The sequence below is a fragment of the Bubalus kerabau genome, chromosome 17 (assembly GCF_029407905.1).
Source record: "Bubalus kerabau isolate K-KA32 ecotype Philippines breed swamp buffalo chromosome 17, PCC_UOA_SB_1v2, whole genome shotgun sequence".
Lineage (NCBI taxonomy): Eukaryota > Metazoa > Chordata > Mammalia > Artiodactyla > Bovidae > Bubalus > Bubalus kerabau.
Genome location: NC_073640.1, coordinates 17,103,689 through 17,126,489, shown reverse-complemented (window position 1 = coordinate 17,126,489; position 22,801 = coordinate 17,103,689). Strand labels below are relative to the sequence as shown.

Genomic DNA, 22,801 nt, shown 5'->3' with positions numbered 1-22,801 from the left:
TATTGATACACAGAGAGTTGCTTGGGTCTCTAACTGCTTTGAAGCCTCCACTGCAGGATACACTGTGATTTCTTTAAGGGCTCCTAACTTGGCCGGAACAGTTAGTTTTTTTCCAATCTTGCTGCTCACAATTCTTGGAAGCATACCTTGTGCTCCTTTGCAGGGAGAGTTCTCGCTGTGTTCTGGAACCGGACTGGAAGGTGGGAAGCGCTGTGAACCAGGTCCCTGAAGCCGTAGTGGGTCTGGGGGCTTGCTCGCCCAGGGCTCTCCTCCCCTCGTCTTCATTTTCTGAGTCCTGCTTCTCTCTCAGGCTTTGCTCTTGGGACAGAGTCTAGAACCTTGTACCCCAGGCGTTAGACGGACTCAGCTTAAGGAAGTGATTTTTAAGCTTTTTGTTGTTTTCGCATTTAAACCCTTTATGCAGACAAGGCCCTGTGTCCCATGTCCTGAGAGGGGCCCTCGGCTGCCCCGGTCATGCCAAGGGCAGGCCAGGCAGAGGACAGGGTGCGGGGAGCCCTGACCCTGATGCTGAGTCTGTTCTGCCCATTTCTCTGGGTGAGCCCCGCTCCCTCTGCCCCCTTCTCTCCAGCCCATACCCCAGGAAAGAAGGATGATGGAGGGTCACCTAGGGGACTGATGGTGACCCCTCAGGGGGGTGTGTCACTTCACATCACTTTTACATGGCTTCGTCTGAAGTCTTCACAGTTTTGCAGCTGAGCCCCCACCCCATCTCACGGATGTCCCCTGAGGCTTGGGGAGGTGGGTGGCCTCCTGGGCAGAAGGCCGGCACCCAGGGGAGCCGCTGTGGGCTGTCCTGCAGTTTTCTCTGTTGATGCTGGTGCTGCTCAGAGACGCTGGCCATGTCCTTGCCAAGGGATGACTCCGGTGGCCAGGTTCCAGCCATCTCTAGAGGCTGGGAATAGGTAGCATTTACAAGCAGTCCTGGGACTCTCAGTTAGCTCAACCCCATGTCCCCAGACTCCTTTGGTTTCTGACCTGGGGAGGAACCCTGAGGCTAAAGTCTCAAGGGGTCCAGAAAAAGTCCGGGGTCAGACATGACTCCAGGAACGAGCAAGCAGAGAGGCAAGGAGAAACACAATCAGCACTGAAATCCTAGCTTTCGTGAAAGTCCACTGAAATTTTCTGACTTGAAGAGTGAGAGGGTCTGGGCCTGTGTTGGAGCTGGTCAGGCAGCGCCAGCTTCCTCAGGTGTCCTTGGGCCCTGAGTCCTGCCACCTCCGTGCGCTCTGCCTTGCACACTGGGCGCCTCTTTTTTTCTCCTTTCCCAGCCCAACTCAAGGTGGAGAAGGCCAAACTGGGGTGGCCAAGTGAAGTGCCCAGTGCAGCCTGGATTCAGATCCTGGCCTGTTGACCCAAGGGAAGTTCTCATTTCCTTCCTATGGCAGGGCCCGTGGTGGTGCTGGTGGCAGGCGGAGGCGCCGGTGGAAGCCTCCCAGCCACTCCACGGTCCCAGGGGGCGCTGCGGGCCGGGGGAGCAAGGTTTCGGCTGCTCCTGCCACGCGGGGCGCACTTGCGAGTGGGGTGCTGTCCGAGAAGCCCGGGGCTATGGCACCTTTACCGAGCGCTCCGGGCTGCGACGGCAGGGGAGGAAGCTGTCCCCGCCCGCACCCACGCGACTCCGAAAGGCCCCGCCAAGGCTACTGAGGGTGGGGGATCTTCTAGGGAAGTGCGCCGAGCGGGGGTCTCCGGCCCCTACTGGCCACCCCGTACCGTGAGGGCCAGTGCCGGGCGCGGGCCGCGTGGAGCCACAGAGTGGGTGCCGGGGCGCGCCGGGCAGTCGGGGAGGCGCGGGGGCGGGCACGCCGGGAGGGCGGAGGCCGAGCTTATAAAGGCCCACGGGCTGGCCGAGGGAGGAGGGAGCCGCCGAGCCGCGTCCCGCCCTGCTCGGCCTCCGCGAGCCGCCGAGAGAGTCGCGAGCCGCCGAGAGAGTCGCGAGCCGCGCGCGGCGCTTTGCCGCGGGGCAGGGCTGACACAGGAGCGAGCGCGGACCCCGGCCGTCGGCACCGGCGGGGCGCTGCGGACCCCGGCCCTGGGAGGAGGAGCAGGAGGAAGCGGAGGCGCTCAGGTCCCTGCTGACCAGCCGGGGTCCTGGCCGCGGCGCGCGGCACGTGCGGCCACCCGCCCTGTGCGCCATGCGCCGGCCGGGGCTCCCCGGCACCGCCCCTTAGCGCCGCGCCGGCCGAGCGACCCTGGCCGGCCCCCGGACCCCTCGGGCATGGAGCCGCACGTGCTCGGCGCCGTCCTGTACTGGCTGCTGCTGCCCTTCGCGCTTCTGGCCGGTGAGTGGGGGCGTGCGTGGAGGGCTCTGGACTGGGACAGGGTCTGCGTCCCCGCTCCCGGCATTCCGGCCGGGCCACCCGGCGAGAATGGTCGGGCCAAGGATGGTGGGCGGGCGGGCGCGGAGATTCCCCGGGACGGTCGGCCCTGGGCGCCCGCATTCCAGAAGCATGAGAGCGCCGGGCCCGCCGGGAAGGCCGGGGCCCCGTCCGAGCGCCAGGCTGGGAGGGCGGCGGCGGGGTGGCGGGCAGATGGCACTCTGGCGCCCACGAAGGCCGGCGGCGAGCGCCCCCCGGAGAGGGCGGCGGGTGCCTCGGCCCGCGGCGCTGGGGATAGGGACACGGGGACAGGGGTAGGAATGTCGGCCCTCATGGGAGGGGCTGGGGCGTCGGTGAGTGGGGCACGAATCTCTTTTTCTCTTTCGTGTTAAAAAAAAAAAAAGCGCAAACTTGCATCACGACTTCCTGACCAATCTGGGAGAAGGCGGGCTTCCTGCCTGGAGCTGTTTAATCTGGAGCCTCTGGAGCAGAACTAACGTCGTTGTGCCCTGGGCTCGGCCCCCCTCACTCTTCCCCTTCCCGTCCCCACCCCCGGCCGGACTAGGGCAGGCCCTTGCTCTGGAAAAAATAGTTCGGGTTCCTCCCTGCCTTCCCGGTGCCTGGGCTCCTCCGCTGGGCTCTAGAGCTGTGGGAGGGACTGGGGGTGGCTCTGATCTGGGCTGGGGGAGAGGGTGCCTCCAGAAGACTCTGGTCTTGGTGCCAGAGCTGAGGTCCCCACCCTGGCATCAGTGTCTCCAGCTTGAGCTGTCATCTGCACCCCTTCCGGAAAGCTCTAGCTGTGGTTCTTGTTCAAGGCCCCTCCCCTCTGCACCCCTCCTGGCCTCCCTGTGCCCAGGGCAGAGTGCCGGAGCCTCCTTTCACCCTTCACACGCCAGCCCTCTGTCCCCAGCTCCCTCCTCTGGGGCTGCCTCTACTGGGTGTGAGCTGAAGAGTGGTCTGATTAATTCGGAGAAACAGGGAATGGTTTGCACTGTGAGTCTGCCTGTTGGGTGGAAATCCGTCAGACCGTGGTGGGTGTTGGTGGTTTTACTCTGAAAGCCTTTGCAGAGCCTCTTAAATCTCTCCAGGTGGACTCTGCCCGCTTCTGTCATAGGTGGGTGTGGGCTCCAGTGGGCCAGGAATATGGGGGCCCGGAGCAGCCGGCACCAACTCCCACACAGACTGTGTTTTGATTTGTAGCAGAGAAAGGTGGTGAAACTTGGGAAAAATTTCAGGACAGGAATCAATGAAAACCATTGAGGTCAGGGAGGAGGGTCTGAGTCAGCCTTGTGTGGACAGAACAGCCCAGGATGTGCTGGGAAGAGCGCAGGGTCAGCCGGCCTGTCTTTCTCCTCTCGCCTCGGGAAAGCACACGTTACCAAGCCAGGAGAAGAGACCCAGCTGGAGGTTGGGCTCAAAAGCCCGTAACCTTCTCACTGCAGGCTCGCCTCTGACGGCCCGCAGCACACCTGCAGCCTCCTTAGACTCCGAAGACACGAGGGGAATCGGGTTGGCCTGTGCGAGAGGGGCCTCCCTCCTGAAGGGCATGCCTCCCCCCACGGTGCAGTCTCCTTGTTCAGGGTCAGCAGACTTCTCTGATGAGCTGGATAGTAAATATTTTCACATCATCAACTCTTCTGATATTTTTTCCAGCCATTAAAAAATGTAAACACCACTCCTAGCTTGTGGGCTGCAGCAAAACAAGTGGTGGAGCCAGGCTCAGACTGAGAGCTGAGGTTTGTTGACCCCAAGAATTAATCTGTGTTCTTCGGGCCCTTGGCTGCAACTCAAGTGGGTGATGGAGTAGGGGGGAGGGTAGGTCTCTAGTTCTCTGGATGCGGGGTGGAGCTACTCAGGGTTCCCACCTGGGGTGTATTGGAGTCTCCTGGGAGCTTTTCACATCCTGATGACTAATTTTTTGTGTCCTTGGCTCAGTTTTTCTATAAACCTGAAACTGTCCCCCAAAATAAAGTCCATTAATTAAAACCCAGATACCCAGGCCATACCCCGCACGGATTCTGTGTCTGGGTGTAGGACTTGGACTTCCATGTTTTTTCTTGAGCTTCAGGCGAGGGTGATATAGAGCTGGCCGAGAGCCCTGCCCAGTGACACCTGAGAGGGTGGAAGCCAGAGGCCAGCTCTTGGGGCCGGGTAGCTCCCGAGGGATCTTGCTGTGCTGCTTGCTGGAGGCGGGATGGTCACCCTGCTGCCTTCTGAGCACCCCTCGCTCTGTGATGAGCTTTGGTAGAAATGGTTAGTTCAGCAGTGTTTTCAAAGTGAGTGGTGGATGCTGGATGAGGCCATCTGAGGCTTTGGGTTATCCTAGGGCACCTCTCGCCTCCCAAAATCCCACTTCCACTTCCTTAGAACATCAGAGGCTCCCCAGTCCCCCATCCCAGGACTGCCTTCATCATTTCACCTGTTGTCCCTGCAGCCCTGCGGGGGTCGGGACCCAGAGCCGAAAGCTTCTAGAGAGACGTCAGGACAGAACCTTTGTGACTTCCCCGGGAACGGCCCCGCCCCCAACTCTTGACCTAACGGGGCAGGGGCAGCCTTAAGGTAGCACTGTAGCAGCGAGGCAGGTGGTGAGAAGGTGGTAACTGTATCACTGACCGGCAGACACGTGCAGGGCGGCAACATGGCTTCCTCCTGTGGAATGGGGCTCCGGCCTCTCAGGCACGCCCACCGCACGCCACGTCACCTGCCAGCCTGTCACTGCTGTGTCACTGTTTAGAATGGGGACGCTTCCTCCTCTACATAGGGTATTCACCATCACTGTTTCAACACTGCCGTGAGAAAGGCAATGGGAAGGCAGTCCTAAGACAGGGGCCCCTGTTAGGAATGCAGCCCCGAGAGTCCACCTCAGCTCCCGGGCTGCCAGGCTCTTGGAGCCAGCAGCAAGCCCAGGCTGTCCGGTTCAGAGACCCCCCCAGAGCTAGGGGTGGGTCTTGCTCTCCTCTGCCATCTTAGGGAGGAGACTCGGCCTTGGCAGCCCCTACCTGCTCCCAGGACTAATTATGTTGCAGGACTCTGGTGTCTGGCTGATGGGCCCCGAGAAATCAGTGTGATCAGGGAGGGGCCGGGGTCAGCCCGGGAGCTGAGAATGGCCACCCCACCGGCATCTGTACCAGTGGGAAGAGTCCTGCAGAGGAAGTGCTGATGGAGCGGCGGGGAACGTTTTGGGTCCTGGCTTTGAGGCTGCTTCCTGGGCGGTGTCACTCCTCTAACACTTTCAGTGCTCAGAGATGGAGAGGGAAAGGGGCCCTCTGCTCTGTGTGCAGCCGCAGGGGACTGCCTTCTGTGGCGGGGCCACCGCAAGGGTTGAGGGTATCCCCTGGGCCTGCCCCTTATCTTTAGGGCCCAGTGTGAGCTGCCTCTTACAGGAAGCCACTCTTGACCACCCTCGTCCGATGAAGTATTGGTCTTTTCTGTGTTTTCTATTTTTAGAAATATATAAACTTAAAAAAAAAAAACTTAGTCTTTTATTTGCCCAAGGCCAGCTGTTGCAGGCACTGAGGCCCCAAGACTTCCAGAAGGGATGGTGGGGGTGAGCCATCCTGCCCCCTGGTGCTGCCTGCCCCATTCTGCTTCCTGCAGGAGATGGGAGAATAGATAAAGTGTACACTTGTGCCACCAAGTATCTCCTCAATTTTGTGTGTGTGTCAGTAGCTCAGTCGTGTCCGACTCTGTGACCGCATGGACTGTAGCCCGCCCAGCTCCTCTGTCCAAGGGATTCTCCAGGCAAGAGTGCTGGAGTGGGTTGCCATTTCCTTCTCCTAGACATTTTTTATGTAGACTCTTTTGTGTGTAGACTTCTCCCTTCTGGGTACCAAAGCAGTTTTCCTTCCTCCTTGGGGTACAGGCTCCAGGTGTTATAGAAGCAGGTGAGAAGGCTGCCCTGAGTGCCGCCAGGAGGTAGGTCAGTGCCCTCTGTGTGAGCTCCTCCCACTCTTGACCTTTGAACCCTCTGAGTTGAGCTTGCTCTCTGGATGAGGATGGGGGGGTGGGGGGGGCTTGGGGGATGAGAACACAAGCGGGTTTTCCTTCCCAGGGCAAGTGAGTTGCGTACCTGTTGGCAGGTGTTACCTGTAGAAAAGCCCAGGGTGGGCAGCCTCAGGGAGGCTAGGGGCTGGCTTTGCGGGATGAGCTCAAGGTGGTGCCAGCCTCTGCCTTGCTTTGACTTGCCAGGCCCTCACCCCTTTCTCTGGGCCTCAGTTTCCTCACCTGTAAACAAGACAGTAAAAGCTTGAAGGCCAATGCCAGGTCTCTGATCTCTTGGCCTCTGGATGGGGCCGGGCGGGGCAGCCCTCCCTTGCACAGTGCTGGGGGTACTGAGTGGGTCCGCGACACACAGGGCTGCCCACTGGCCACAGGTGGTTTCCAGGGCAGGAGGTGTGGTATCCAGGGCCAGCCCAGCTACCCTGCCTGACACGTGCCTGCCCAGATTCCTGTGCTCACGTGGAACCTGTTCCCAAGTTCATTCAAGCATCGTCTCACCAGGTCTCCTGAGACGGAGCTCCGGGCAGCCTCCTAGGCTCTGGCCTGCCTAGGGCCCATGGCGGTGGGATGGGAGGAGCTGGGCCTGCTCTCCTCTGTAACTGGGCCAAGGTTTCCTTGGGTATAAAGGGAGGTATGGATCCCCCCAGCTTCCGGCACCTTGGTTCTGTAAGGGCCTTTGCCGTGTTTGTTCACGCTGTGCTGAGTCCAGATGGGAGAGAAACATGGTGCCATCAGTGACGCCGTCCCCGGGGGTGTCCCCTAGTAAATGCCATACAGATCGAGGTCCGGGCTGGAGGGGGCTGGGGGGCGCAGGAGGGGTGGGCACCGGGCAAGACCAGTCTGCCGGAGGGAGAGAGGTTATCCGCCATGCTGGGCAGGGGGCAGAAAGGCAGATCCAAGGTGCCAAGCCAGTGCAGCCAGGGTCAGGCCGTCTGTGGAAGGAGGTCAGTGAATGGCCTCCAGATGGGGGCTCCAGTCCCCCAGGTGGCCAGTCGGAGGGTTGAGGTGGGGTGGAGAGGAAGGGGCAGGGCCCAGTGGACAGTCAGGCAGGAGGGACTTGATCCCCACCCCCCCCCACGTTTTGATCTGTATTAATTGTTCACTACAAAAGTAACGTATGAATACTTGTCTTAAAATAGCCAAGAGTTAAATCAGATAAGAGTAAGTTTCTTCTTCTTTAATCCTTTCTTCTCCCTTTTGTCCAAAGAAAGGCCCTGGTCGGTGGTGAGGGCCTGAGGTTGCTGTGTCCCCCTCCTGAGGTTAGGTGGCTCCAGCATTTAGAGCCCTGGCAGTGCCCTGTGGCTGGGGTTCTGTGGGTGCCCGGGGTCGCCAGCCTCTGCCCTGGGGAGGACCCTGCGAGGCTGAGGCCCGGCACTCGGGCAGCCCTGGAAAGCCACCAGCATGTGATGGGCAGTGCTGGCCCAGACCAGCCGCCCTGGGCACCTCAGGCCGACATGCGTGGCCTCCCCCTTCCATGCACCGTCTCGGGCCTTTGCCGAGTGGGGCGGGTCGATTTTTCTGGTGTGTTTTAATCACATAATTATAGGGAGTATTTTTAGTTCTCTGTAACGGCCGGCTGTTTACCAGGCTCCGACCTGCGCTGTTTGTCTCCCAGAGTATATATAGTTGGGCCTCCTCTCCTTCCCTGGGGTCAGGCTAAAGCGGGACCGTGGCCACCTCAGCCGCCTCCTGTGGTTTCCTTTGCCAGTGAACAGGCAGCTGAACCGGGCCCCGTAGTTTCCGCAGAGCGGGAGGGGCCTGGGGGCTTCTGTCCTCGAGAGCAGGTGGGGGTCTGTCCCGAGTTCGGAACCGCTGACCGCGCGGTGGGCTGTGAGGGATGCGCCTCTTGGGCCCTGTCCAGGCTCGGCTGTGACCGTGGCGGTGCCCAGGTGTACCGGCGGCCGTTCCCTGGCTCTCCCCACCTCCCCTGCCCTTCGGTGGCCTCTGGTGGATCCTCTGAGGGAAAACAAAAGAACAGAACTGCTATGTGCACAGATTCCTTGGGCCCGCATGAGCAGCCAAAGGCCTGTGATTGTGGCCAGGATCACGGCCCAGTCTGGAGGGACCAACCAAGAGAGCACACGGCCTGGGCTCCTAGGCAGGGGCCTCGGAGCAGAAGCCTCACCAGCCTCAGGCCTGAGTCTCAGTCTCTCTCACCTCCTGGAGCCACCAGGCCTGTGACCTGTCGGCTGGGCCCTGTCACACCCCAGCTTCCCCTTGGGGCTCAGGCTCCTGTTCTGCCTTCATTCCCGCTCCCCCCAGTCCCTCCCCTTCATTCACCCCCATCCCTCCCCCTCATTCACCATCCTCCCAATTCCATCCTCTCATTCACTTGATTCATATTTATGGTTAAAACACTGAAACAACACATCATTACAACAGCATTAAAGGGTGCTTTTCAAAGGGAAGCACGCTCTCCTATTCCACTCCCCCTCTCAGCTGCCTCATCTTCCCCTTTTGCTCCTCCCTGTCAATGGCCAGGGCTCATAGTGACCACGGGGTGCTCCCAGGAGTCCTCAGAGGCTGTGCAGCATGTACCTGGCTCCCCTGCTGGGGGAGTATCCCTAGGTTGCTTCATGGGGGAACGAGTCAGTCTCATGGCAGAGACCCTGGCGGGCTCCCATGGGCCCGGGGGCAGCTGGGACAAGGTTTGCACAAGTTGCCTTTGTGATGTTGCAGGGCAGGTCCCCAGGCCCCTAACCGTCATGTGCCTGTGTGGGCAGCCGGCGCTGACCATCTCCTCCAGTCATGTTGGCACACAGCTCTGCATCATGTCTCTGCCTCAGTGTCCACTCACCCCCAACCCCAACCCTGCAGCCTCCATCCACGTCCACTGGCATCACAGCCTCTGCTTGGACACTCGGGGGCCCCAGGCTCCCAGCTCTGCTCCCAGATGCGTCCCATGGCAAGGTGACCTTCCCAGTCATTCGAGAACTGCCTGCTGCCCACCATGCCGTCTCTGCTGCATTCACCTGGCACGGGGCCCCCCAGCTTTCTAGTCTTCTCTCAGAATGAGTCTCCACTCATTTTTCTACTCCTGAGGGTGGGCAGTAGTGGCCCCGTGTCACAGATGAGCACCCAGGGCCAGAGTTCTGGCCGTGACGCCCCTGCCTCCCGGGAGCCGCCTGCCCCGGCGTCTGTCAGCACATGGGAGGCTCCTCGGTTCCTTCCTCTGGCTGCACCTCTTTGCCTGCAGAACTTCCATCTGGCCCACCAACTCCCCGAACCTGTCCTCACCCTGGAATCTGCCAGCTGTCCGCCTGCCACCACCTCCCACGGCTGCCCCTCTGGCCCCCCCGACACTCACTCGGCCCAGATTTAGGAGTCTCTGGGGTCCCCACAGAGCCCCCAGGGGAGGACGGCACAGCCCACGCATCAAGCTCTCCATGGGGACAGCTGGAGCTCGGGGTGGAGGGCAGGCCTCACAGTTGAAGCTGGGTTAACAGTCGAGTGCAGCCACGTACCACCTTCCCCAAGGACTTGGAAAACGTTTCCACCTCTTGCGCTGCCCCCTCCCAGCCCCGCCCCCAACTTGGTTTTGCCTGCTCTGGGGTCCATGCTTGAGGGACCCCTGGGGGCATGTACTGCTGTGCCTGCTGTCTCCTCAGTACTGAGTTTGGGTGATTGTGACCACGTGGCGGTGGTCCCTTCTGGCGCTGGCTTGTCCCCTGAAAGTACTGCCACATTTGCTTATCCCATCACCCATCCCTCCTGGCAAGTAGGTGTAGGCTGCGAGCGGGTGCATCTCCACGGACACACTCACGTGTTTCATTCACTCCTGGGCATCGGTTGCCGGGTCATGGGCCTCGATTGTCCACTGCAAGTAGGCTCTGATCTGTCCTCCTGGTTGTCATTTGGGGATGTTCCAGGGCGCCCCACACGTGGTGTTGGCCTCTGATTCCAGCTGGTCTGTGGGCGTGAGGTGGCATCTCCTGATACTTCAGGCTGCGTTACTTTGATGCCAATGATGCTAATCACCTTGGTATCTTCTCTGGCATGTGTCCCTAAGAATCTTTCACCCATTAAAAAAAATGGATTGTTTATCTTCTTATTTCTGACTTGGGGGGTTCTTTGTGGACATGAGACTGTAAGCTCTTTATCACCCTTCTGTACTGCGTATGGTTTTCCCTGCCTGTGGCTTACAATCCTGATTGTCATCTTTATGGTGTCCGGTTAAGAGCTAATCGTCATCTTTATGGTGTCCGGTTAAGGGCAAGTGTTTTTAGCTCAAAGTCCCGTGAACTCAGATGTTACTGGCTGGGACATCCTCTCCTGCTCCCCCGAGCTGGTGGTGGGGTCTCTGAGTGTTCCCTGGTGGGTGGGCCCCCCACTCACTGGGCCAGGCCTTCCCGCTTCCGCTGCATCCTGCCCTTGCCCTTCCTGCACCCTCCGCTTGCCCTCCCATCCCACCCGCCTCTGCTGCCCACCCAGGGCTCTGCCGGCTCTCAGACCTCCTCCGGGGCCTCTGTCCTGCCACGGCAGGCTCTTGTCCTGGTGTTAGTCCTGCCACTGGGACCCTCACTCTGCCTGTCATGACGTGTGACCTCCCACAGCCGCTGGTTGCATGAAGTGGGTTCATTTCAAGTGCTGCAGAGATGGTCTTGGCCTCCTGACCTCCATTACTGTGGTCCCCATGGACACGGTGACCAGCTCTTGTTCACTGGCTTTCCCTCCTGATTGTTCCCCACCCCCCAGCATAAGCCCCCCCAGAGTCGGACCCCCGAGTCCAAGGACAGGACAGCCTTGCTGTTGGATGCACACTCTGGGGTGTGAGTCTCATGTGAGCCTCTGGGGAGGTGGTTGGTCCCCGGGGCCTGTCCACATCCAGGGTGGCCGGCACCCTGCTTCCTGCCCGCTCCTGTCTCCTCTGGGCCCTGCCCAGCTTGGCACACGCTTAGCCTGTCTCTCCACCCTGTGCGGAGGTGCCCTCACGGTTCATCTCCACCCTTGCTGTCGGGGTGGTGCCCATTTGTCCCTGGGCGCTTGTTTCCTTGTCACTGTTGCTGTGGCCTGGCCAGGGTGGGCCCGTGCCCAGCCCTGCGAGTGGGAAGTGGTTGAGGCAGAGGCCCTGTGGGCTCTGAGCCCTGCCTGCTCCAGGAGTGTTCTGCTGCTTATCAGTGGTGCAGACCTTCCCTGCTGGGGAGAATTGGCCTGTCAGGCCCTAATCTCTGGAGGTCAGGGGCAGGGGGCACTGGCAGGGGTGTGGGTGACCTAGAGACAGGGTCTTGACACCCTGTGGGGGCCCCTGAGTGGTCCCAGAGGGGGCCCTGGGGTGGGCAACCCACAGGTGACCCCAGCAAGGGCCTCTCTTGCCTCCGAAACCTCGTCCTGACAAACGGGCAGATGTGACCTCAGGAAGCGGGAGTAGCTCTGAAAGCAAAGTGCTGGGGCATCTTCTGGCCTGGAGGCAGCTCTGGGGTGGGGGGAGGGCCTGGGCCCTGGATCCTCTGTCCCGGTGTTCCCTGCTGCCCTGGGGGCTGCACCCTGGCTCTGTGGGGCCGTCAGCAGCTGCCCCATCAGACTCCGGTCCTTAGGAACTGGGGCCTCCAGTGGGGGGGTGGCTTCTGTTTCGGGGTTGCAGGTGGAGTCTCCAGCTCGGGGAGGGGGGGTCCTCTGTCCAGGCTTTCGCTGAATGAACGAAACCTGGGCTACACAGGGAAGGAGAAGCCTGTGCTCCACTCCCCGGGGGGTGCACCTCCCACCTCACCCCCACGCGGCCCCTTTGCCCTCACCATCGCCTCCCTCACACCATGAAGACTAGAAGGGTGATGACACCAGGAGGGCAGTGCCCACCCCACCTCATCTGCTCCCTTCCTCGCGAAAGTGAGGCATGAAAGGCTGGAGGCCAAGAGTTGTTGGGGAGGAGGGTGCCCACACTGAATGGAGGAGCCCTCTGACCCTCAGGGGCCTGGAAGGCACACAAGGCAGACAGAGAAGGAATGGCTGCCTCTGGAGGCGGCTCCCGGAAGCTTCTGGGCTGGACAGGCTGTGTCACATTCCAGAGCCTGAGACACTTCCAGGTGTTTGGGGGGTGTGTGGAGGGGGGGCAGGGGGAGCCCACTCATGTCTTCAGGAAGTGAAGGGTGCCTACAGGGGCTGGGCCATGGGCCGGGGCACTGGGACTTGGGAGATGAAGGGGCCCCGGGGATGGTGCTGCTGCAGAGGGGCGGGCTGGGAGCAGGTGCGCCCTCGCAGGGGCGACCTGAGGCCATGGCCCGGGGCGCCAGTGCCACCCCTCAAGTGAGGAGGCAGCAGGCCCTGGAGCCACGGAGGGGGATGGAGCCGAGGCTGTTCTGTCTCTCCTGTCTGCGGGCAAGGGGCCTCAGGCTGTGAGCGAGGCCACCAGGAGTTAGGCATCCAGCACCTGTCTGCTTGTTCCTTGTAACCTGAAGCTGCTTTCCTCTCTGCCCTGCATTCTCTCCGGTGGCTCCTGTGATGGCCAGGCCACCACAGTCCACTGGGCTCTCCGTGTGGGAAAGGGCATATCGTCGGCTTCCTCACTTGCCGCCTGGCACGGGGTCCTGGAGTCACATTACTTCTTCCTCATTCTGACCACAGACCTGGATTGTCAGGTCTGGAGACACAGATGCTGGACCCAGAGGTAGCGGATGGTTGTGCCAGCACCCTGCTTGGAATCCAACTCCCGCCGGGATGGTCCCGGGGCTCCGGGGGTGTTTATGAACAGGTGTTTGGATGTCATCACCCCGTGTCACTCCTGCTCATCGGTGCCCTGCCCGGTCCTGTTCTGCGTGCGGAGCGTGGGGGCCCGCCAGGCCTGTCCTGGGACCTCAGGCAGTCCCCGCCTGGCCCTGAGCGCTGTCACAGGTGCCGCTGGGCCGGGACTCAGACCCCAGTGAGTGTGGCCGCAGTGTGCCCAGCACCTGCCGGCGGGACTTCAGCACCCGTGCTTTGAGGCCGCACGTTCCTCCCTCTGCCTGCTGGTTGGCGGGTACCTTCAGAGCAGAGGAGTGGGGTGGAAAGGCTCCCGGGACAAGCTCCTGTCACCTTTCCGCTCCCAGTCTCCAGCTGGGCCAAGCCCTGGCTCTGCTGCTGGGCGCCCTGGGGAAAGTGACGCAGCCTGTCTGGGCTTTGCACGCCTCACCTAGAAGCAGGACACACTGGGTTGTGGGGAGGCCGTCTGGAGCGGAGCCAGGGTGCGGAGCCTGCTCTGCGCCAGGCTCCCACGTCTCTGCGCCTGCTTGTCGTAACCTCTAGCTGTGAGACTAACACCTACCCTGCTTGGCCCCGCGGCCCTCGGGGTGACCTGCCAGGTGACGTGGGTGGAAATATTCAGTTGAGTCGCTGAGTGCGAGGCTGCCGTGCTGCCGTGCCCACACCCCCAGGCGCCTCTCAGGAAGCCTGGCCGCCCAGCGCTTTAATCAAGGTGCCCTGAGCCTCAGGACATGCGGCGGTCTCACCAGGGGGGAATCTGGGGCAGAGTTGCTGGTGACATCCTGGCTGAGGCGAGGGCGGTGGGGTGAGGACACCTCACTCAGGCAAGCGCAGTGGAACCAGCTGGGTCTGAATAAGTCACGGCGGCCAGGCACTCCCCTGGGACAGCAGCTTGGACACCACGTGGCCGGCCCTGGGCTGCTGGCGGAGGCCGGGAGGGAATGGAGGATGTTGCCTGGAGCCCAGGCCTGGGTAGGGGTGCCAGGGGCTCCTGGGGCTGTGGTAGCTGGCCATGTTTCCTGGCGCCCCCCCCCCCCACCCCCACAAGAGTCTGTCTGCCTCGGCCTGACTCTGAGGGAGCAGAAGAGAGTCTTGCAGCCCAGAGAAGCTGAGCTGGTTTCCAGTCCCAAACTGGATCCTCAGAACCAGAAGTCAGCGGGGCTGTGACCCATCCAGGGGGATGGGTGTGTGGTTGGCATCAGGGTGCACAAGGACGGGAAGTCCTGGGGTCAGGTTCCTGCCCAGGCTTCCCAGGGATTCGTCTGATGAGGGTGCGAGGATGGAATCGCATACTCAGCTGGCAAAGGGAGTGAGAAGGCTCCCCGCTTGTGGGCATGTCTGTACGGGGGACCTCTCAGGCCTCGGGAGCCCCTCTGGGTGGAGAGACATTCTGCGGGGCATTGGGAGCGGGTTTCTGTGGGCCTCCTCCAGTTTTCTGGCCTTCCTGGTCTCTCGCCACTGGCTGCAGCAGCTGGATGGGACATAGACCATGTGGCCTGTCCCTGTGTAGCGAGTACCCCACGGGGACCCAACAGCAGCCAGGTCTGGAGGTGGCCTCCTCCCTGTGATGACTGGAGCCTGCATGTTCCCGAAGGCTTGGCACTGACCCTTAGGAGAAGGTGGGCCTGGGAGGGAGTCCAGGGTCAGGTGGCAGTGGTGGGAGGTGACCTGAGGCTGGGTTCTGGGCCCAGGGCCCCTGGGCTCTGGGCAGGTGGACCAAGCACAGGCCAGGCTTCTGGCGGGCATTAGCGAGCTCTCTCCCTGCTGCTAGAGAACCACCAGCTGATAACCACCCATGAGCCAGCCTCTAGGATGGATGGTCTTGGTGTCCCCACCTCACAGCCCCCCAGCCCAGGCTACTGGACTCCTGAGCCAGAGTCCTGTGGCCACGAGGCTGCCCCACCTGGGAGCTTGTTCTCGTAGCTCAGGGCGTCCTCATCTTTCATGACCCGTCCATTGTGGGTGGCAGCCCTGTGGTGACCATTGTCTGTGTGCTGACCAGCCAAGGCCCTCTGGAGCAGGGCCAGCTGAGACTAGGGGGAAGTAGACAGGAGCTGGCCTGCCCCTCACTGCCAAAGAAGGTCTGTCAATCCCGGCCTCCCTGGGGAGTCAGGGGTGCTAGATGGGGGCTCTGACCCTGGGTGTGGGGCTGGTCGGGGCAGGGGGTGGGCACTGGCTCCACCTCATGCCTTATGGGGGCCTATCCATCAGGTCCCTGGGGACCCCCGCGGATGTCTGCTGCTTGCTTTGCTGTCAGGAATTAGATTAGTTTTCCATAAAAACAGGATGTGGTGGGTGAGAGGCAGTGTTCGATCTTTTTTGTCACGCCTCTTTTTCCAGGAACTGAATGTATGGCTTTGGCCAGGACTGCCCTGTCCCCACCCACCGCCTCCCCCTGGGGTGCAGGGACAGTGCTCTCTGCTCTTAAGTGGTTGCTTCTTCTGTCTGGGGAGCTGACTCCATCATCAGGATCCAGCAGGGACACTCCCACCATGTGGTCCGAGAGCCGGGCAAGTTGGAGGGGGACACCTCTCAGCCACTGATGCTGGACAGGGGGAGATGGCCTGGCCTTGGCCTCTCGCCTGACAGCACAGACCCCTGGGGGTTTCAGCCTCAGTCTGGAGGGTCCATTGTCCACAAGAGGTGGTGAAGAGCTCAGCCAGGGGTTGGGCAGGCCCTCTGTGCATGGGGAAGGGTGTGAATCTCACGGCTAGTTCAGGGAAGAGCCCAGGGGTGGTGGAGCTGTGGGCACAGCTTGGAGGGGCTGGGGGCACAGTAGAGAGTATGGACTTGTCTGTAGGTAACAGGAGCTACACAGAGAAGCTTGTGGAGTAGTCCTCGTCCCAAGAGGACCTCCGCAAGAGGGCTGCTGCTTCCCGCTGCGGAGAGGCTGCCCAGTACGCAGTGAGAGGCCCGGCTTGGTCACTCACTGGCCCAGTGACCATGGTCACTTGTGACCCGCAGGACCTCCCTCCTCCATAAGCAGACATCAGTGGGCTTGTCTTGGCGCCCTGGGTGAGCACTGATAGCATCGCACTTGCAGAATCTGAGAACTTGGAGCCCAGGGGCAGGGGTTTCCAGCAAAGCTGATCGCTGCCCCTGACCCCCTCCCTTCCCCAGCCCCTTCTCCACAGGCTCAGAATTCATGCCTCAGGAAGTTTCAGTGCAGATTTAAAAGGGGAGAAAGCCCCAGACCGGCTCAACCTTTGTCGGGCAGGCTGGCAGGGTCCTCTGGGTTCTGGTTTTCTGGGCAACAGGAGGGGAGGGGCTGAGACAGGCCCCTGGGAGCCTGGGTGAGGGTGGCCCACCCTCCATAGTGGGCCTGGGGCTTGGCCAGGGGGCCCTGCATGCCCAGGGCTCTTTTGTTCTTTCTGGCTCAACACACAGCAGCTGCAGGCCCAGATGCCCCCTTGGAAACCACCCCAGATGGAATTCCAGAGCCCAGAAGTGCCTCTTTCCTGGAAGGATATCCTGAAATTCATGCGCGTTTTTTTCTCAGGGAGGGGAGAGGAGGCCTGGGGAGATGAGCAAAGGACACTCGGGCTGAGGGTGACGACCGAGGGTGACGTGTGACCTGGAGGGACGTGCTCTGGCAGGAGGACTGTGTGACAGCCAGACCGCAGGAACGGGAGGAGTGGAACTCACTTGTTTGTTATTTCTGTGCTTCTCCGCATCTAAAAAACTTCTGAAAGGGAAGGAAAGGAAAGTGAATGTCCTGTGAGCTGGTCAGCACCCTTTCCTGCCCAGGGGAAGAGATCGCCCACTCCTGGCCTGATGGAACCAGGGTTCAGGCCTGGGGAGGCCCTGCCCCCAGCCATCCTGCCCTTGGGGGTGGGTGCACAGAGTAGCGTGGGCTGCGTCTCTGCCCCAGGGGCTGGTGTCCTGGGGGAGGAGCCAGGCTGAGCCACCCTGCCCAGGCTGGTTGTTAGGACTAGATGGTATTGGTTTCTCCCTCAGTGACTCTGAGCTTGTTACAGTCCCAGAGCCCAAGTGGGGCCCCGACACCCTTTCTGCCCCAGCCCTGCAGCCACCAGGGCCCAGACCTCAGAGACGGGCAGGTCAGCCAGTGGCTCACAGTGCAGAATCCCCGAGAGCCGGTGGATCAGTCAGGGTTCTCCAGAGAAAGAGAGCCAGTAAGAGAGGGATAGAGTGGTGTGGTGTCTTACAGAAGAGGCATATACATACACTCATGAGGGAGAGAAGGATTTGTGTTAAAGAATTGGCTTGCACAATTGTGAGACAAGTCTGAAATTTGCAGGGAGCCCAGCAGGCTGGAAATTCGAACAAGCCTTGGTGTTGCAGTCTGGCGTCCAGACTCTGAAGGGGCTGGAGAATTCCTTCTTCCCTGGGGGTCTCAGGCTTTACTATGAGGAAGTATCCACCGTCCTCCAGCTTCTGATGGTCACGGGATGAAGCACCTCACAGGCCTGAGGCCTGTTGCAGAAGCCCTCAGCCAGTCTGCCTCTCTAGGAAAAGAAGTCTGCGTGAGCTGGTTGGCATGTGATGTCTCTGGTCACACCTCCAGGCTCTCAGGCCATCCCCTGACCTTAGCACCCTCACCCGAGTGAAGAGGGTGGCCAGGTTCTCCAGCTGCTCCCTGCTGTTGGCACCCACTCAGTCACACACTTGTGGGGTACCTTCTGGGGTCAGCACCATGCTGGGGCAGGCACCTCCTCAAAAGCAGGATGGTCGTGGGGCAGAGGGCCATGAATGTCCCCTTTCATCTCCTGATCTCACACACACACACACACACACACACACACAGGGCCTCCTCCCTAAATGCCCAGGCATGCCCCAGTGTGGACAGCAGCGCTATTTACAACTGTCAGACCACGGAGACAACCTAAATGTCCGATGACAGATGAATGGATGAAGAAGATGCAGTGCGTGTATGTACAGTGGAGTACTGCTTATCCATAAAGAGGAATGGAACTGGGTCATTTACAGAGATGTGGATGACCTAGAGTCTGTCATACAGAGCAAAGTAGGTCAGAGAAAGACAAATGTATATGAACGCATAATGTGTAATCTCGAAAGATGGTACTGATGAACCTGTTTGCAACACAGGAATAGAGACACAGATGTAGAGAATGGACCTGTAGACGCAGCAGGGAAGGGGCAGGTGAGCTGAACTGGGGGAGTAGCATTACCATATATACACCACCATGTGTAAAACAGACAGCTGGTGGGAAGCTGCTGTGTAGCCCAGGGAGCTCAGCTTGGTGCTCTGTGGTGACCTAGAGGGGTGGGAGGAAGGCCCCTGAGGGACGGGATTATGTATTGGTGGTGTTCAGTTGCTAAGTCATCTCTGACTCTTTGTGACCCCATGGACTGCAGCACGCCAGGCTTCCCTGTCCTTCACCATCTCTCAGAATTTGGTCAAACTCATGTCCTTTGAGTCAGTAAGGCCATCCAACCATCTCATCCTCTGTCACCCCCTTCTCCTCCTGCCTTCAGTCTTTTCCAGCGTCAGGGTCTTTTCCAATGAGTCGGCTCTTCATATAAGGTGGCCAAAGTATTGGCGCTTCAGCATCAGTCCTTCCAGTGAATATTCAAGGTTGATTTCTTTTAAGATTGACTAGTTTGATCTCCTTTCAGTCCAAGGAACTCTCAAGAATTTTCTCCAGCACCACAATTTGAAAGCATCAGTTCTTCGGCACTCAGCCTTCTTTATGGTCCAACTCTCACATCCATATATGACTATTGGAAAAACCATAGCTTTGACTATATGGACCTTTGTTGGCAAATGATGTCTTTGCTTTTTAATATGCTGTCTATATTTGTCACAGTTTTTCTTCCAAGGAGCAAGTGTCTTTTAGTTTCATGGCTGCAGTCACCATCTGCAGTGATTTTGGAGCCCAAGAAGATAAAATCTGCCACTGTTTCCATTGTTTCCCCATCTGTTTGCCATGAAGTGATGGGATTGCCATTTATCTGAGTTTTCTGAATGTTGAGTTTTAAGCCAGCTTTTTTACTCTTTTACCTTCATCAGGAGGCTCTTTAGTTCCTCTTCACTTTCTGCCATTAGGATGGTATCATCTGCATATCTGAGGTTATTGAAATTTCTCCTGGAAATCTTGATTCCAGCTTGTGACTCATCCAGCCCAGGATTTCGCATGATGTACTCTGGGTAAAGTTAAACGAGCAGGGTGACAATATACAGCCTTGACGTACTCCTTTCCCAATTTGGAACCAGTCTGTTTTCCTGTGTCTGATTCTAACGGTTGCTTCTTGACCTGCATACGGATTTCTCAGGAGGCAGGTAAAGTGGTTTGGTATTCTCATCTCTTTAAGAATTTTCCACATTTTGTTGTGATCCACTCCTGCTTATTTAACTTATATGCAGAGTACTGCTGCTGCTGCTAAGTCACTTCAGTCGTATCTGACTCTGTGTGACCCCATAGATGGCAGCCCACCAGGCTCCTCCCCCGATGGGATTTTCCAGGCAAGAGTACTTATATGCAGAGTACATCATACAAAGTGCTGGGCTGGATGAAGCACAAGCTGGAATCAAGATTGTCGGGAGAAATATCAGTAACTTCAGATATGCAGATGACACCACCCTTATGACAGGAAGCGAAGAGGAACTAAAGAACCTCCTGATGAAAGTGAAAGAGGAGAGTGAAAAAGTTGGCTTAAAACTCAACATTTCAGAAAACCAAGATCATGGCTTCCAGTCCCATCGCTTCATGCAAATAGATGGGGAAACAATGCAAACAGTGAGAGACTGTTTTCTTGGACTCCAAAATCACTGCAGATGGTGACTGCAGCCATGAAATTAAAAGACGCTTGCTCCTTGGAAGAAAAACTGTGACAAACCGGCAAAGGTCTGTATAGTCAAAGTTATGGTTTTTCCAGTAGTCACTTATGGATGTGAGAGTTAGACCATAATGAAAGCTGAGCATTGAAGAATTGATGCATTTGAACTGTGGTGTTGGACAAGACTCCTGAAAGTCTCTTGGACTGCAAGGAGATCAAACCAGTCAATCAGTCCTGAATATTCATTGGAAGAACTGATGTTAAACCGAAGCTCCAATACTTTGGCCACCTGATGCGAAGAACTGACTCATTAGAAAAGACCCTGATGCTGGGAAAGATTGAAAACAGGAGGAGAAGGGGACTATAGAGGGATGAGACAGTTGGATGGCATCACCGACTTGATGGACATGAGTTTGAGCAAGCTCTGGGAGTTGGTGATGGACAGGGAAGCCTGAGGTGCTGCAGTCCATGGGGTCCAGAGTCAGACATGACTGAGCAACTGAACTGAACTGACATAGCCAAAGACTTCAGCATAGTCAATGAGGCAGAAGTTGATGTTTTCCTGGAATTCTCTTGCTTTTTCTATGATCCAGTGGATGTTGGCAATTTGATCTCTGGTTCCTCTGCCTTTTCTAAATCCAGCTTATGCATCTGAAAGTTCTCAGTTCACATACTGTTGAAGCCTAGCTTGAAGGATTTTGAGCATTACCTTACTGGCATGTGAAATGAGCACATTTGTATGGTAGTCTGAACATTCTTTGGCATTGTCCTTCTTTAGGATTGAAATTAAAATTGATGTTTTCCAGTCCTGTGGCCACTGCTGAGTTTTCCAAATTTGCTGGCATATTGACTGATGCACTTTTAACAGCATCATGTTTTAGGATTTTAAATAGGTCAGCTGGAATTCCATCACCTCCACTAGCTTTGTTTGTAGGAATGCTTCCTAAGGCCCACTTGACTTTACACTCCAGGCTGTCTGACTCTAGGTGAGTGACCACACCATTGTGGTTATCCAGGTCATTAAGACCTTTTTTGTACAGTTCTTCTGTGTATTCTTGCCACCCCTTCTTAATCTCTTCTGCTTCTGTTAGCTCCTTACTATTTCTGTCCTTTATTGTGCCCATCTTTGCATGAAATGTTCCTTTGGTATCTCCAGTTTTCTTGAAGAGATCTCTAGTCTTTCCCATTCTATTGTTTTCCTGTTTCTTTGCATTGTTCACTTAAGAAGGCTTTCTTATCTCTTGCTGTTCTCTGGAACTCTGCATTCAGTTGGGTATATCTTTCCTTTTCTCCTTTGCCTTTCACTTCTCTTCTTTTCTCAGCCATTTGTAAGGCCTCCTCAGACAACCATTTTGCCTTCTTCATTTCTTTTTCTTTGGGATGGTTTTGGTCACTGCCTCCTGTACAGTGTTACCAACCTCCATCCATAGTTCTTCAGGCACCATATCAGATCTAATCCCTTGAATCTATTCATCACTTCCACTGTATAATCATAAGGAATTTGATTTAGGTCAAACCTGAATGGCCTAGTGGTTTTCCCTGCTTTCTTCAGTGTAAGGCACTCATGATATGAGTCAGCTCCAGGTCTTATTTTGTCCAACTGTATAAGAGCTTTTCCATCTTCGACTGCAAAGAATATAATCAATTTGATTCCAGTATTGACCGTCTGGTGATTTCCATGTGTAGAGTTGTCTCTTGTGTTGTTGGAAGATGGTGTTTGATTATGTATATGTATAGCTGATTCACGTGGTTGTACAGTAGAAACCAATATGTCATACAGCAGCTTTATCCCAATTTAAAATATAAACTGGTTGAAAATAAATAAATGCCCAGGCAAGGACACTGTTCTCCCCCAGGTCCCACCTCATGGGGAGGGCAGGGCTCTGAAGGCACTTGTGGACCCTCTCTTGCTGGCCAGCCTGCCTCCCTCAGCCAGTGAGCCCGCCCCCACCTGCCAGCCGAGGCGGCTGGGTGGCATTCCTCACTAGATGCCAGGAAGGGCCCTGGAGAGTGGGGGGACTGTGACCGGGCTCTGGGGCTGTTTGCACTAGCCAGACCGGAGAGGCTGAGGGACTGGGGTGCTGAATCACAGGGCGGGCGCTCTGAGTCAGCACCTCAGCCTTCAGAGGCCTCAGCCCCGGCTGCTGAGGCCAGCCTCACAGTGGACGTCGCCTCCACTTGCGGGAGATGAAGGACTCAGGGAGGCAGCTTGTTCTCCTGGGGGTACTTGGGGGGCACTGTTTGCCAAGATGCCACAGGTCAGGCTAGGCTGTAGCAGGGGGTGCCACAAGTAACCGTTTGTTGGGAGAACCACGCACCTGCTTCTTTCCATGTCTGGGTAACCTTCTGTCTGCAGGCAAGTCCCGCAGGGCCATGTCACAACATGCAGGGCTGGGCAAGCTGGGCCTCGCTGCCAGATCCACAGGGGATGCGATGGGGTGGCCTGGGAATCCACTGGGAGGACCACGGCTCTGTAGGACGGGTTCTGCCACATCTGGTCACAGTGAAGAACTTTGGGGAGGATCTGGGCCGCTGGCTGGAGAGCCCTGGGAGCCCTGTCTGTGCAGGAGGCCCGGGTCCAGGGCCTGCCCACCCCGGAGGGGAGGCTCTGTCCAGACTCGTGTGAGCAGCACCTCCTGTGGCTTCACGTCTCCTCCCCATTCTCCCCGCATTCTCCATGACCTTGTGACCTGTTCACATTGCTCGGGGATGGGAGGCCCTGGCTGAGGCTGTGGGAGGCATGCTGGTGGCTGAGGCTACCTCAGGCCCCAGTGCCGACATGCCTCAGTGCTGGCTCAGGAGGGTCCCCTATATGGCACTGCCCTTCCTCACCCCGCTCCTGGCACTGTGGACAGGGCATCTCAAGGGGACCCCATGCCGGGCCCACCCCCGTAGGAACCCCATCATATCAATTGGCTTGAGGTTTGGGGTGGGGTGGGAGTGCCTGGGTCGTGAGCATCCTTGTTTACGCAGAGCTGAGCACCTGGGCTGCTGTCTGTCACCACGGCCACTTCTGTCTGCATCCGCCAGGCAGG

General features: G+C 58.1%; 1 protein-coding gene across 2 annotated transcripts in view; it reads left to right on the top strand.

Moving 5' to 3' along the window:
- Nucleotides 1-1,864: 1,864 nt before the first annotated feature.
- The window catches only part of PIEZO1 (piezo type mechanosensitive ion channel component 1 (Er blood group)), a 56,095-nt gene continuing 35,158 nt past the window's right edge, over nt 1,865-22,801 (top strand). For both annotated transcript variants that reach the window (XM_055554393.1, XM_055554392.1), the window contains exon 1: nt 1,865-2,300. In XM_055554393.1, coding sequence (XP_055410368.1) covers nt 2,237-2,300 — 64 coding nt within the window. In that variant the 5' untranslated portion in view covers nt 1,865-2,236. The remainder of the gene's footprint in view (nt 2,301-22,801) is intronic.